This window comes from Hyalella azteca, unplaced genomic scaffold (assembly GCF_000764305.2).
Source record: "Hyalella azteca isolate HAZT.00-mixed unplaced genomic scaffold, Hazt_2.0.2 contig15136, whole genome shotgun sequence".
NCBI lineage: Eukaryota > Metazoa > Arthropoda > Malacostraca > Amphipoda > Hyalellidae > Hyalella > Hyalella azteca.
Genome location: NW_025944997.1, coordinates 1 through 15,534, shown reverse-complemented (window position 1 = coordinate 15,534; position 15,534 = coordinate 1). Strand labels below are relative to the sequence as shown.

General features: G+C 43.7%; 1 protein-coding gene across 1 annotated transcript; it reads left to right on the top strand.

Annotated features, from left to right (window-relative positions):
- Positions 1-1,663: 1,663 nt before the first annotated feature.
- LOC108668129 (collagen alpha-1(III) chain) lies at positions 1,664-14,003 on the top strand (the record flags this gene model as incomplete). Its single annotated transcript, XM_047884316.1, is given in 7 exon segments — positions 1,664-1,827; positions 6,674-6,802; positions 7,882-8,062; positions 8,930-9,104; positions 9,295-9,586; positions 9,896-12,618; positions 12,620-14,003. Coding segments are annotated over 7 exon segments (4,926 nt in total), but the record flags the coding sequence as incomplete, so codon positions are not given.
- Between the last annotated feature and the right edge of the window lie 1,531 nt (positions 14,004-15,534).

Below are 15,534 nucleotides of genomic sequence, written 5' to 3'. Positions count from 1 at the left end.
TTTTTAATGTATGAGACGTTTGACGTTCCAGAACGTTTGACTTTCTGGAGTAGTGCTCCATTCGCTTTAACATGGCACTTACAACTATAGGATGGTTCATCTTCATAGTGTCTCCAAACGACCGGTACTTGCAAGGAACGTAGCGACTGCTTTAATGATGAAATGCTGCGTTTCCTTCTGACAGTCTCCTTTACCAGTATTAATTCGCGAATACTAATTCGCGTGGTCGAGGAACCCTTGCCCAAGCTCAAAAGAGACTGTTTCAGTACTGGCGTGCAGCACTATAATAACTACACTCGAGTAGGAAGCTCTCAATAGTTTTTTTCCATGTTGCAGGTGGCACACAGGGATCAGTCAGACATAAAGAATCTGCGCAGGTATGCAACCACGCCTACGTGTTTGACACAGGGATGAGTCAGGCATATAAATTTGAGTGGGTATGCATTTACGCCCACATGTTGCAGCCGAAAGAGGGCCTGTACAACTGCGAAACGTGGACATCTTGCATGCAACCAATGGACAGGGGGTAAATCATCCCGAACAGTCAGTAGGTGATGACCCTTTCCCAGTAACTGCAACTCCTACGTGTTTGACACAGGGATGAGTCAGGCATATAAATTTGAGTGGGTATGCATTTACGCCCACATGTTGCAGCCGAAAGAGAGCCTGCACAACTGCGAAACGTCGGGATTTTGCATGCAACCAAAGGACAGGCGGTATGGTGGCCAGTGGTTGGCAGGGTGGCCCAGTGGTTAAAGTTCAGAGTACCAAGATTGGCGCAGAGAGGCGCGGGTTCGATCCCAGCTCTGAGCGCCAATTTCTGGTCAGAATCGGCGAGGAGGCCGGGCGGGCAGTGAGTTGTGAGTTCGAGACCGCAAAATGCTGTGAATGTTCTGCGATGTTAAGAATCGGCGAAATAAACGCTGAAACCGCTATTAGTATTATTATTTATTTATAAATCAACCCAAACAGTCAGTAGGTGATGACCCTTTCCCAGTAACTGCAACAGAATGGCGCCAGTCTGCCAGCTCGCGCGCAAGAAATTATCTGTTAAGCCAGTGTCTTTGGTCAAAGTATTCAACAGGATTGAAGAAGCTATGGTTAAACTCATGTCTCAATTTGCCAGCTCGGTCTGCCAACTCATTTCCACTAATGTCTGTTCATTGATTACATGAGGAATGAATCTTCGTACCTTATCAATAAGCAGCACAAGGCTCTTCAAAAGAGTATTGGATAGAATTCGTAACTCGGTGAACATAAATATTAACATTGACGCAACTTCCGAAGTACACTTGCAGGGTCTTTGTTGATATACAGAGATTCAATAATTAACACCTGTGAGAAAGAACATTGTTACAGATCGGTGGTTCAATATATAACTAGCCACTGCGTAGATTGGCTCAGTGGCTACAGTTTAGATTTACCAGGTTGGAGCAGAGAGGTGCAGGTTCAATCCAGCTCCATGCGCCAGTTTCTGGTCAGACTCGGCAAGGAGCCGGGAGGATTCGCGAAGCAAAATCGAAGCAGCGAGCTGCGTGTTCGAGACCACGCAAGTGATGAATGTTCTGCAATGTTAAGAATAGGCGACGTGTCTAACGCCTATCGAATGCTAAAAAAGCTAACACTATATTACAATTATTCAGAGTTTAGATCGGATCCGCATTTCGACCGGCGACGCATTTGTTGCCGCATCCGCTTCTTCCTGTGTTTTGTGTTAGGTGAGATATCAATACAGGGTAGTTTCGATAAAGCAAATTTTGTGATTAAAGTTATCACTTGTTGTTAATGTGGAATAATGGAACTTGGCCTGGGGCTCCTACTGGACAGGTAATTGGTTTTTGCATCGCTAACTTTTATGACACCTGAATATTATTGCTTAAATTGCACAGTTTATAGAGGGGTAAACATAAAAGTAGACTTAAAAGTTAAGTTACCGAGTCAAGTAGGTATAAGGTTTCTAATCGATGGTACCTTGATATAGACTTGACTATAATTATGAGAGTTATGATAGTACTCAAAAACTGTGTCCAACCTAATACTTGTACAAAATAAGCCTTATTATTGCAAACCAAACAAGAACTTCAAGAAGCAACACAAAAGTGATGTGGCTGTTTGTGGCATTTGAACTAAGTCCATGGTCAGGAAGATGTGCCAGGTGCGCGGGAATTTATTTTGTCATTTTAACGACCTGCGCGGTGCGCCGTACTACGTTGGTAAAAAAATGCGCCGTGCGCCATACTTTAGCAGTGTGGAATTTTAGAGGGATATTAAATTAACCAGTACACATAGCATATTTGAAAGCAGGACCTGAAAGCATAGTGGCAAACCAGAGCTTTTTTAGAATCAGTTCATTTTTAATTTCCTCATTTACACAAGATTCAAGCCAATTTCTTAAGTATGATAATGCTTGTATCCAGGATACTTTACTGGTCTACTTATAGGACTCAAAAATGAACTTGAGGGAGAGTCTAAAAAACTCTCTGCTTTGCCACTATGNCCACAAACTGCTCCTGCGCGGCAGCGCGACGTAGAATTGATGGCCGGGATTGCGCGAACACGTGCGCAAAGAGAATCAATTTTCATTACATTGCGCCAACTGTGCACAGCAATAGCTTAAAAAAAGTGAAAATGCGCGGGAAAATTCACCGAAAACATACATCATCCTGAGTGTGGAACTAAGTGACCAACTAATGTAAAGTGAAGTAGGACACGTTAATGGAAAGAACGCAACAGATGAATGCTTATTAAGGGAGCACAGCCGTGTCCCACCAATTTTGTGCACCAATAAGCCCTGAATCGAACGCCTTGGATCTCTCCGCGTCTCTGGACCTACACCAATCAGCCGTGCACCACTAGGCTTTGTCCTCTTCCGGCCTTGACCTCCACCTGCCGTGCACCACCAGGCCGCAGATCGAATATGACTTCCGGGCATCGTTAAATTACGTAATTTTATGTTCGCCGCATCTAAGGTTAGGTTTCAGATAGCATAGTTCTGTTCCAAAATTTATCATCATTCGACAAGTGGCCTTTCAACCCAGGGCAGGAAAAGTCTTATTTTTGTCTGAAATATCGCGGCTCTAATATCATATAATTTCAGTAGGTATGAAATCTCGCGGCTCAAATGTCAGAAATTTTTGTTTGATTGAAAAATCGCGCTTTGCACTTTGCAAACATGTCACTTCATAAAATTTTCAACTTCCGCAATCCGCATTGCTTTACTGTTCCCGCCCAAATATCCGGCAGAAAAAACATAAACATCGTAATGTAAACAAAACAACTAAACGTTTTGTTGAAGATCGTGCATAGTTGCGGTCATGTCAAAGTGGTCAGACTGCATTAACATGTGCTCAACTTACAGTAAAGACAAATTTTATTATTGCCATTTGACTATTTAGTCTGTGTTAGGGTAAAATTAGAGATTTGGGTAACCCGTGCATGGACTTTGTAAATAAATTCGTGCCTCGTAAAGGGCTTTTCATGGCCAAGATGTGGAATTCACGGCTTGGTGAAATAGAATCACGGCTCGAAGAAATGGAATCACGGCTGGCAAATCCATAAAACCAATGCTCAAAAAATTCAGTCGCGGCTCACCAAGCAGATATATTCCATGCCTGTTTTGACCCAGAGCTGGTTTGACCCACGGCCTAGATACGGACAGCTTTAAGTGTTTAGGCTACGTTCCGGAAGGCAGGAGTCATGATAGTCCATTACATCTAGGGCAGTAGTGGTCTTCAGCAGGCGACCCACTTATTAATATGAGAATATTGAATTTTTGAAGATGCAATTTTGTAGCAAACACAAATGTCATTTCATCTAGGTGATCTAGCTCTAGGCCTCTAGCCCAGTAAGCCAACCAGGGTAAACGCAGTACCGGTATATTCCAGCATCATGGGTAATTCCAACACTTCTCGATTTTTTTCCTTTATATTAAGCTTTTTCTTAGTTCCAGGCATTCGTTGATGGTTGAAATAGTGATGTCATACTTTTGCACGCCATACTCATGCCAAAACACTAGGTCTGGGCCGTCTAGTGGGAAAATGTTGAGATCCAAAGAGAGACAGTGCACGTCACCTAGCAAGAACATTGAAAAAATTGTCAAAGTTGATAGTTGACCTTGCTCTACCAAATAGTGATAAACTGTTTGTGTAGAAAGAATATTATGGTTTGAGACTTTTAAATAAGTCTGTGAATATATTAGGAATCCTTTAAGTATATAGTAGTCAGATGGGGTAAGACAGGACCAAAATCACTAACAGGCATATAGCATCTATATAGTCAAATGGGGTAAGACAGGATCGCAGGCTTCATGGGGTAAGAAAGGACCGGCCCATGGCGTGCATTCTAATTGCACTGAATTTAATTTGATAAAAGAATACGTTAGAGCAATCATTGCCTGTCATTTCAGTGTTTGTTTTAACCCTCTTCTGCAAATAATAAATTTCTGGCAAATTTTTAAAGAAAACCTATCTAAAGAAGGGTCACAAAATAGTTAACCCTGTTTGGGAAATAAGCTCTGTCTAATGACAAAAAATTTTTTGGCCAAGTTTGTGGATGTAGGCAGGTAACCTTAAGTAATAGGCAACTTTTGAGATATACTAGGCATTCCTACCTGCTACCATCACTGCCTGACATCTATTCTAAAATGGTGCTTGGAATTAGACACACACAGCTCGTTCCAAGCTGTGTGCAAAAATTAAAATTTTCTTAATTAAAAGCTTAATAGCTCTTAATTAAAAGCCTAAATAAGTAGAATTCAATATTCAATAGTGTTCTAATTCCAAGCTGTGTTGTATTCCAATACAGCTCACACAGCGATCGGAATTTGAACACAAGAGTGTCGGAATTACAAATTAGTAGAGTTTGAAGCGCGGCCGGAATTAGTCTCACAAAATGCCGAATTTAGTCACGCACAGTGTCGCACTGTGTCGGAATATATGGATTTGGTAGGTTTGCATTCTAAAGGCTTTTAAATAAACATGGCAACATTTTGTGACGTTTCATTGTTGCTGGCACGTAGTGCAGTGTTTGGAGAGTGACGTAAAGCAAACAGAACTCGAGTTGCACGTATGGTTTTTTTTATAGCCATTCATTTTTTGCTACGTCCTTAAAGTGTCGGAATATCCCGTGTTTACCTCAGTGACCACCTCACTGATCTGCCAAATTGGTGATAGTAATGCTTTACTTATTTTCAAAATTGCTACACTTGCCATGGATAGACACATAATTATGAATGTCATACAACTGCTCTTCCCATCCTAACCTTGAAACTATTAAGTTTATGTTTATTAGCATTGATTATATCAATCAACTTGTACAATCCTAACAGTTGTAACAATACTACATATATATACTACAAGGATAGGCAGGGTGTACCGTGGCCCAGTGGTTAAAGTTCAGAGCCAGGGTGCAGAGGGTGGAAGCAGCGTTGCCAATATATGGGTTTTTAAGCCCAAAGGGTTGCCAACCAATTTCAAGATGCGTCGCCAGGTAATTTTCAATGAAAAGCCATTTATGCTGAGTAATGAAAAACTGTTTACAAGCCACAACTTATTTACAAGGTTGCATGCACGTGTTACCCCAAATAACTAATTTTACCCTAAAAACAGTCCGATTGTGCAGCAAGTGTCAACTGAACATGTGATAATGCAGTCTGACCGCTCTAATGTGACCGCAACTACGTAATCGTAAACTTGTTGTTTACATTTGCTTAGGATATTTTGGTGTGAACTCATCGCAACTGATTTTCAGACAAGCTTCACTGCATCCTGATCCATCCAATGTACCGGAAACCTTACTTTTTTCTAAATAGTTGGCCGAAGACTGACAAATATATTAAATGCAAGAATTTCAATCTAAATGTGTTGGCAAGATCTTCTGAAGGCGTAAATTTTACTACTGAAGTGTCGCCAAAGATCTTGCAATATTCATCCACTCTGCACAGTGGGTTCAGAGTACCAAGATTGGAGCAGAGAGCCCGAGAGAGTCACGGGTTCGATCCCAGCTCTGTGCGCCAGTTTCTGGTCTGAATCGGCAAGGAGGCCGGGTGGTTAAGTAGAGCAGAATTGTAACAGTGAGAACCCAGTTTGAGACCGCAACATGCTGCAAATGTTCTGCGATATTAAGAATCGGCAACCGGCCTACAGTCTAATATACGCTGAAACTGCTAGTATTAAATTATTATTATTAAGGAATGCTATGCCCTATGGTTGCTTTAAATTAACCAAACTCCTTAACACATTAAGTGTGGCCTGACCCAAGTGTGAGTTGTATGACCATTATGAAATATGACATAGCTGCAGTGCTGCACTTAATCTGTTAATTGTCCCATATCTTCAATGAATGTTTATTTAATTTTTATTTTTCAAATCTGTTTTAATCTTTTTCACATATCTTTCTATTTTCTCTTCTTATTTTACTTATATTTAATATAGTTTTTGAACTCATGATCATTGAATCTCTTCATTGAAGATATGGTGAACTAGCTTGGCATTGCCTTTTCTTCGATACATATCCCTACAAGTCTTCAAACATATTACAAGTCTTCAAATGAATCTAATTATTATTGTATCATTTGCCTCAAATTGCCTGTTAGTGAAAATTTTTATTGACAATCACTTTTTAGGGTAATTTAAATGCTGTAATTTTCTCATCTATTCTTTGATGTGGTTCACGGCAGGAGTCCCAGCTGACATACCTGCAGCAGCAGGCGCAGCAGTACTCCCAGGCGGGGGCGGCCACCATGTACGGCGGCCAGCAGGCCTGGCCAGTCACTCCTAACCAGCAGTGGCTGCAGTGGGGGCAGGTCAGCAGCCATTTACTGTATAGCCAAGTAAAGATTACTGTAAATATTAGTTGAAGTTATTAATACATTCATGTTCACATATTCAGAGCAGAGAAATATCCATGTTCATATGCAAATATACTACAGATGGTATATCACATATACATGTTCAATCCATCAGTGAAGCTTGCTGACTGTATAGCCAAGTGAAGATTACTCATTACTGTAAATATTAGTTGAGGTGATTAATACATTCATGTTCACATATTCAGAGCAGAGAAATATCCATGTTCATGCTACCAATGGTACATCACATCACATGTTCATGTAATCATGTTCAATGTGAACAATATTATTACTCTAGAAGTCTATGTTATTCTATTCCACAAGAAGCATCTTTTTCTGGAGTAGTGAACTTTCAAAGAAAATTGTTATAAAACACTCAAAATTCTTTACACTGGAAGAGCAGCAGTTTATTCTCAAAATATTCTCATGCCAACTGAATAATGCACAAGACTGACATCAACTGGGCTTTATATGAATCATGTAGATTGCAAAGATTTTCAATTTTTTGCTGATATCCAAGTGAATTTTCAAAATTTTATACTGACTTACGTGTATGTTAAGTTCTAATATGGGCGATATCTAGAAATTTCTTTCTATGGACAAAATTATCATTGAGATTCTATTGCTTTTTTATGTTGAACAATGTGAGGAAGGGTATCAATTCCTTTACCTGGCTCTGAAGCTTGCAACTCTAAAGTATAAAATTTATTTTTTGACTGCCAGAAAACTGGTCAGAATTTTCTTCAGTTTCTTCTGTTACCAGTGGAAAAAAATTTCTTTGCTAATTTTCATGTATTTTAAAAAATTTCTCTCGGGCTTATCAAGTCAATGCATGACTGCAATAAAAAAAATATGGCTTTGTAGCCTTACTTTGGATTTGGATTCATCATACATTTATTGTGATCACTGATATATTCCTTGACCAAATTTTATTGATTTGATTTTCGCCTTTTTAATTCTGAATAATGGCACAATGTGAAGGTTAAAATCCCTAAACTTTCCCGTTTGAGCTTGTTATTCTCTCATCCCTTCAGATGTATGGGAACTTCATGCCCCCTTCCATGCCCCCTCCATCGATGGTCACTCATCCAGTAGGGGCTATGTATGCCCCAACCCCCACTGCAGTCCCCCCCAACCCCACACCACTCCCCGCTCAAGCTCCCGCTCTTCCTCCACCATCTGCCAGCTCAGGTCCTACCAATGAAACTACTTCAGGTAATGCCACCAGGTCTTTGCATTTCAATGTAACAAGTATTATTTTTAGCATATTTTCTCATAAATAAAAAAACACTATTGTGCTTGCCATGTCTGTCTGTCTGTCCATCCGTGACTTCACATTTTTGTTGATGAGAAAATGTGCTCTCTGTCACTCACTGCAGTGAGTACTGAGTTATATTTTTTTAAATATATGTTTTGTTTCAATTCATTATTAAAACAACATTTCTGCCAGCCTAGATTACTTGTCTAATATTGCTCACTGTCTGGAATTAATAAATTTTCCTATTTCAAACATACTTTGAATCAGTAGATGAGGTGAAGGATAGCCAGGACATGTTTAGTGCAAGTAATAAGTGTCTCAGTGGACATCAGTGTGATGGTTATTGTTGAAATTCACTAAAAAAATTCTGCTGGACACTTTAAGATATAATTCTAGGGGTTAACCTATAAACCAAAATAGAATCTTTGAACCAAAATAGAATCTTCAAATCCAAATAGAATCTGTGAACCAAAGTTGTCAGCAGATTGGAGTAAAATATTTATTCTTATCCTGTACTGAAAATATTTTTATTCTTATCATTGCTGAACATGAGAAGTAGGCAGGAAGCAACATGTTTGCTTATTTGCATTGAAGCATCCACATATTTTGTATATTATGTATTATCAATATGTGGTTACTTGTATTATGTATAGAATTGGATCAAATAATGGATGCAACAAATGAATGGATGCTAATTGGATATACTGTCAGCTCAAAAAAATATCAGAAAATATTGGGTCATTACACTAGACCAAGTTTATCACTTCATAAAATTTATAATAACAACTGATTAGGTAGCGTATTAATTATTAGTTATTTGCTAGTAGTTCCACAAAAACCTGAAGAGCCCATAGAAGAAGAGGAGCCAATGCCTGAGCTGGACGAGTCACAGGACGCTGAACTGAAGGAGTTTGACGAGCAGTTCCGTGGGTGGGAGGATCAGTTCAACCAGTGGAAAAAGGATAATGCTGACCATCCTGACAAGGAGGCCCTCACCAAGTTAGTCGTGTGAACCAAGAATTACTATTCTTTATGTATTCATTACCCATCAAGTAATTAAAATTTGATTGAGAATAAGTCAAATGTTGTTAACNATATTTCTCAGAGCTGCCAATAGTTCAATAATTGATATATTTCTCAGAGGTCTCAATAGTTGATATTCCCTCATTAAAGTCTATTGGACTGGTAGGTATGAGGCTGACTGGAACAAATGGCGTAAGCAGCTGCTGGAGCAGCGGGACTCCATCAAGGCTGCTAAGCTTAAGGAAATAAAAGATAAGCACCAGCAAATGCTGCAGAAAAAGAAGGAACATAAAGAAAAACTTGATAAACAACGCCTGGAAGCTGAAGCTCTCAAACAACAGCAGCAACAACAGCAGCAGCAACAACAGCAGCAGCAGCAACAACAGCTGCAGCAACAACCTCCACAGCAGCAGCAGCATCCTTATTATGGAGCCTCAGCGACGGCAGCTCCAGCCACGGTAAATAAATTTCCAGGTTAATTTTCTTCTTCATACATTGGAATGATAGCTGAAAAACATGGACTTGATTGCATTCATTGTTAGCTTGACTCTTTAGGTTTCAGTAAAATATAGTACAATAATGTGTTATTTGTTGAGATTTTTTGTCATTTCATATTAAAAAAAATTAATGTAAAAGGGAGGAATAGAGGCTGTAAAAACAGTGCCACGGATTTTTAACCAATGCTGGAAGGTTTTGTGTGATACGTACTTAATGTTACAACTATTACAGATATAAAATCTTATATATATTGTGTATAATTGTTTCAGAACTACAACTACCCAAGGTCTCAGTATCCTGGCATGGGGGGTGATACTCCCTATGTCAATTTCTCCAAACCCCCACCAGGAGCTGGGGGTGATCACTCCAACACCTCCACACTCCCTCCCCTCCCACCTTCCGATGCCGCACCAGTAAATATTGCTCGACCCCCTCCTGGGTTTGCGGGGGGGCCAGGGGCCCTACGAGATGAAGGAGATTTTGGAGGAAAACGGACTCACGATCCCTACACTGGGGACGAGGACCCTAGCAATGAAGGGGACAGGTGTGCCAAAATTCAAAAGTTTGGCGGGGTTGATGAGAGGTCACAACCTCCCGAGGGTTATCCCAAGCATATTGCCCATCTGTCTCCAAAGAGGGATGAACAAAAGGGTCGGTTTGATGGATATCCTGACCAATTTGGAAGGACTTCCGGACCACCTCCACATGACAGGACTCCCATTAATGAAGGGTTCGCAGATGCTTATAGACGTCAAGGGTTAGAGGGTCCTGGGGATCACGAAGGTTCGTTAAGCCATGGGGGGTTGAGTGGGCAGAAACGCTTCGAAGACTGGGATGAACGAATCGATGGCGGTGATGCTGCAAGAGGTCCGAGAAGAGCTGTGGATCTTTCTTCAAACGCAGACCGAGATCTGCGACGTCCTCCGATAGCACCTTCGGGGCTCCCTTCGCCATCAGGAAGGTTTGGGGGAGGTGAAAGCTCTTTTCACGAATCAGTGAGAGGTGAAGGAATGGGAATGCAGCCCGATTTTGACTCGACGCGAGGCCCCACTTTGCGAGATCGCCTTGGGTCCCCAAGAGAACCAGGAAGAGACAGTAAATTTGGTCCCGATAGTCGCCTGGGAGAATATGGTAGAGATCTTGGGTCTGGGGGAATTTCGAAAGGATTTGATGATGGCTCAATGGGACCTCCAAGAGGATTCAGTGACGATGGTCGTCCCTTGGGACCTCCAAGAGGATTTGGTGACGACAGCCGACCTTTGAGACCTAGAGGATTTGATGCCGACGGCCGTCCCTCGGGACCTCCAAGAGGATTTAATGCCGACGGCCGTCCCTCGGGACCTCCAAGAGGATTTAATGACGACGGCCGTCCCTCGGGACCTCCAAGAGGTTTTAATGACGACGGCCGTCCCTCGGGACCTCCAAGAGGTTTTAATGACGGCCGTTCCTCGGGACCTCCGAGAGGATTTAATGACGACGGCCGTCCCTCGGGACCTCCGAGAGGATTTGCTGACGACGGCCGACCCTGGGGGCCTCCAAAAGGATTCGATGGAGACAGCCATCCCTTGGGACCACCAAAGAGTTTCGGTGGAGGCAGTGATGCCACTGGAGCAAGGGGACTGGTGGGTGACCGAGGGAGGCCAAGCGCTGGTGGTAGCAAGGAACAGAAAGATGATGAAGTTGAAGATGACGACTATGCTGCGTTTCTGAGAGCCCAAGAAGAATTCGACCGCTTCAAGCAAGGAAGTCCAGACGATGAGGAGGAAGCATCGTTCCCTTCTATGGAAGGTTCCTCAAGGAATCCTCTGAAGGCAGGAGATGGCGGTTGGGATGAGGGTAGGGGTTCAGGCAGAGGAAGGCCAGGACCTGATGCAAGATCTGAAAGGGGTGGCTTTGGGCCCAATGCAGGACGTGGACGAGGCGGATTTGGACTAGATCTTGATCGCCGTCCAGAAATAGGACCTGAAAGTGGTGGTCCAGGACCTGATGTAAGATCTGGAAGGGGTGGCTTCGGACCCAATGTAGGACGTGGACGAGGCGGATTTGGACTAGATCTTCATCGCCGTCTAGAAATAGGACCTGAAAGTGGTGATCCAGTACCAAATATTAGACCCGGGAGAGGTGGATTTGAACTAGGCAGAGGACGTGGGGTGGAAATCGGTCATGGAAGGGGTGATTTCCGGCCCGATTTGCGCCCTGGACGTGGCTCTTCTGTACCTGATATAGGACCTGGCAGAGGAAGGCCTGGGCTGGAATTTGACCGTTCTAGAGGAGGGCGCGCTTCGGGTTTTGACTCCCCTCAGATAGGACTCAGGGACAGAGATGAGCCTTTCCGCGGCAGGGGACGTGGAACTTTTGAAAACCAGCCAAACTTTGACGGAGGGCCTTTGGGAACTGGTCGGATCAGTGAGGATATGCGAAGGTCGCCCAGTTTTGCAGATCCTTCCTCAAGGGGCCGTTGGAGTCAAAATTTCGGAGACAGCTTCTCGAGAGGTCGAGGTCATCATATCGGAGATGGCGGTCGTGGTATCGTGTACTCCCCCACGTCTGATGGACTCGCCCCAGACGAGGATAACATCCAGGTCATGGATATGGACTTGGATTCAAAGAGTAACAATGGTGACGAGGATCTCAGGGATGGTGATTCTGGGGGTAGACGAGGGTTCCCCGTTGCCGACGGTTCCCGCTTCGGGAGCTCTCCTATTTCTGGGGATCCTAACTCGAGGTTTGGCCCTCATGGAGAGCAGCCTGGTCGAGGACGATGTTTTTATCCGACTGAGGAGGAAAGGAAATTCGATGAATTAAGTGGCAGGGTACGTGAGGATTTTCTTCCCGGTGGCATGGGACGTGGAGATTTCTTTCCCGGTGGCAGGGGTCGTGGGGATTTCCTTCCCGGTGGCAGGGGACGTGGAGATTTCTTTCCCGATGGTAGGGGACGTGGGGATTTCCTTCCCGGTGGCAGGGGACGCGGGGACTTTGCTCCTGATGGAAGAGCGTGGAGATTTCCTTCCCGGTGGCAGGGGACGCGGGGACTTTGCTCCTGATGGAAGAGGACGCGGTGAATTTCCTCCCGGTGAGGGCTTTGGTCGTGGAAGAGACCACCCTTACGGACACGTGGATGCAGATGACCGCACTGCTTTTGCCGATAGGGGTCGCGGAGGACCCTCAGTTCGGGGTCGTGGCCGAGGAGAAGACGTAGAGGGTCGGCTGTTCATGGCTGGTCGTGGCGGCGACATGGACGATAGGGGCCCATATCCTTTGATGGACGAAGGACTGCGCGGTCCAGGAGGACGGGGAACGGAAGGTCCCGGAGGACGGGGAATGGAAGGCCCTGGAAGACGAGGAGTGGGAAGAATTGAAGGCCCTGGAGGACGAGGAATGGGAGGCCCAGGCGGACGGGGAATTGACGGCCCAGGAGGACGGGGAATGGAAGGACCAGGAGGACGGGGAATGGAAGGCCCAGGAGGATGGGGAATGGAAGGCCCTAGAGGACGAGGAGGCACAGGAGGACGTGGAATGGGAGGCCGTGGTGGATGGGGAGTGGAAGGTCACGGAGGACTGGGAATGGAGGGCCCTGGAGAACGAGGAGTAAGAGGCCCAGGAGGACGGGGAATGGCTGGCCCCGAAGGACGAGGAGTGGAAGGCCCTAGAGGACAAGGAGTGGGAGACAGTGGGCGGGATATGTACGGCCCTGGGGAAATTGGACGACCAATGAATGGTCCTGGGGGACGAGGGTGGGATATGGATGGCCCTGGAGAACGCGGACGAGATTTGGACGGACCAGGTAGATGTGGACTGGGTGCGGATGGCCCTGTGAGACATGGACGGGAAATGTTCGGATCAGAAGGATTTGGACGGGGAATGGGAGGCCCAGGAGGGCGAGGAGTGGAAGGTCCAGGAGGGCGGGGAATGGGAGGCCCAGGAGGGCGGGAAATTGAAGGTCCTGGAGGACGGGGAATGGATGGCCCTAGAGGCCGTGGTAGAGGAATTGATGGCCCCGAGGGACGGGGAAGAGAAATAGACGGTCCTGGAGGCTGGCGACCGGAAACGGTGTCCCCTGGAATTCGTGGGCGTGCAATGGACGTCTCCGGGGGACTGGGACGAGGGTTCGATGAAACTCTACGCTGTCTGGTGGACGCAAATGGACGCCGAATATCGGAAGGTGGCCGAGGACGGGGAACTGAATATGGACCAGGGTTCCCCAGCCCTCGAAGGCTGAGCTCCCCTAGAGGTAGGGGAAGGTTCGGGGGAGAAAGAGACCCTGAAGTGATCCTAGAGTACGAAGACTCGGGGAGGGGCCGGTATAGGGGGAGAGGAGGAGCTGGCCCTCCCCCCACCAAGCGGAGCCGCTTTGAAGACGAAACCCCTGTTAACAGGTGGGTTCTTCTATTATCAATTAACCTTTTAACTAACGCAATTTTTATTAATACTTTACTTATGTGTTTCGAATATCCAAATCTCATAGGAAATGCTGTAATGTTATTCATAAACGAACTGTTAGCCAATAATATCTTGAATGTTGGTGCAGAATAGCTGCTGATATCTGGTTTGTTGCAAGTGTTAGTGGGTTTTTAATCTTGAGAGGCCAAACCACTAGATTTCTAGTATTTGTAACTACTAGACTTCTAGTTACAAATCCTAGAAGTCTAGTAAGTACTAGTCTTCTAGGATTTGTTCCTGGAACGGTTTCTGATCCTGAAGTTCCTTAATGTNCTCAGCTGCATCGTAATCCATCCAACGTACCGGAAACCTTACTTTTTTTCTAAATAGTTGGCCAAAGACTGACAAATATATTAAATGCAAGAATTTCAATCTAAATGTGTCGGCAAGATCTTCAGAAGGCAAAAATTTGGCTACTGAAGCGTTGCCAAAGATCTTGCAATATTCATCCACTCTCTGCACAGTGGGTTAAGCACAGCAGAATTGTAGCAGTGAGTTGCTAGTTCGAGACCTCAAAATGCTGCAAAATGCGAATGTTCTGCAATCTTAAGAATTGGCGACCGGCCTATGGCCAAATAAACTCTGAAACTGCTAGTATTATATTATTATTATTAAGGAATGCTATGCCCTATGGTTGCTTTAAATTCACCAAACTCCTTAACACGTTAAGTGTGGCCTGACAGCCCTGACCCAAGTATGAGTTGTATCACCATTATGAAACAGGGGCTGGAAAAGTCCTATTTTTGTTTGAAATATCGTGGCTCTAATATCATATAATTTCAGTAGGTATGAAATCTCGAGGCTCGAATGTCATAAATTTTTGTTTGATTGAAAAATTGCGGTTTACACTTCGCAAACATGTCATTTCATAAAATTTTCAACTTCCGCAATCCGCATTGCTTTACCGTTTCCGCCAAAAATATCTTGCAGAAAAAACATAAACATTGTAATGTAAACAAATCAACTAAACGTTTTGTTGAAGGTCGCGCATAGTTGCGGTCATGTCAAAGTGGTCAGACTGCATTAACACATGCTCAACTTGCAGTAAAGACAAATTTTATTGTTGCCATTTGACTGTTTTAGGGTAAAATTAGAAATTTGGGGTAACACATGCATGGACTTTGTAAACAAATTCGGACCTTGTAAATAACTTTTCATGGCCATCTGTATTATATACAGAGTTGTTCAAGGTTATATACAATTGTCACGGTTAATACAATCATGATAAACACTATTGTTGAAGACATTAATGTTGAGATAACAATGTTAGTTATTATTAACATGCCTTAAACATGTTTTTTCTCTTATAATTACGTTATATTTTACCTTCAATATACAATTATGAGTAATTAGCAGGCACCTAGTATCACAATATTATTATTCACTGTACATTATTAACTGTACAATAATATTATTCACTGTACAATAATATTATTAACTGTACAATAATATTATTCACTGTACAATA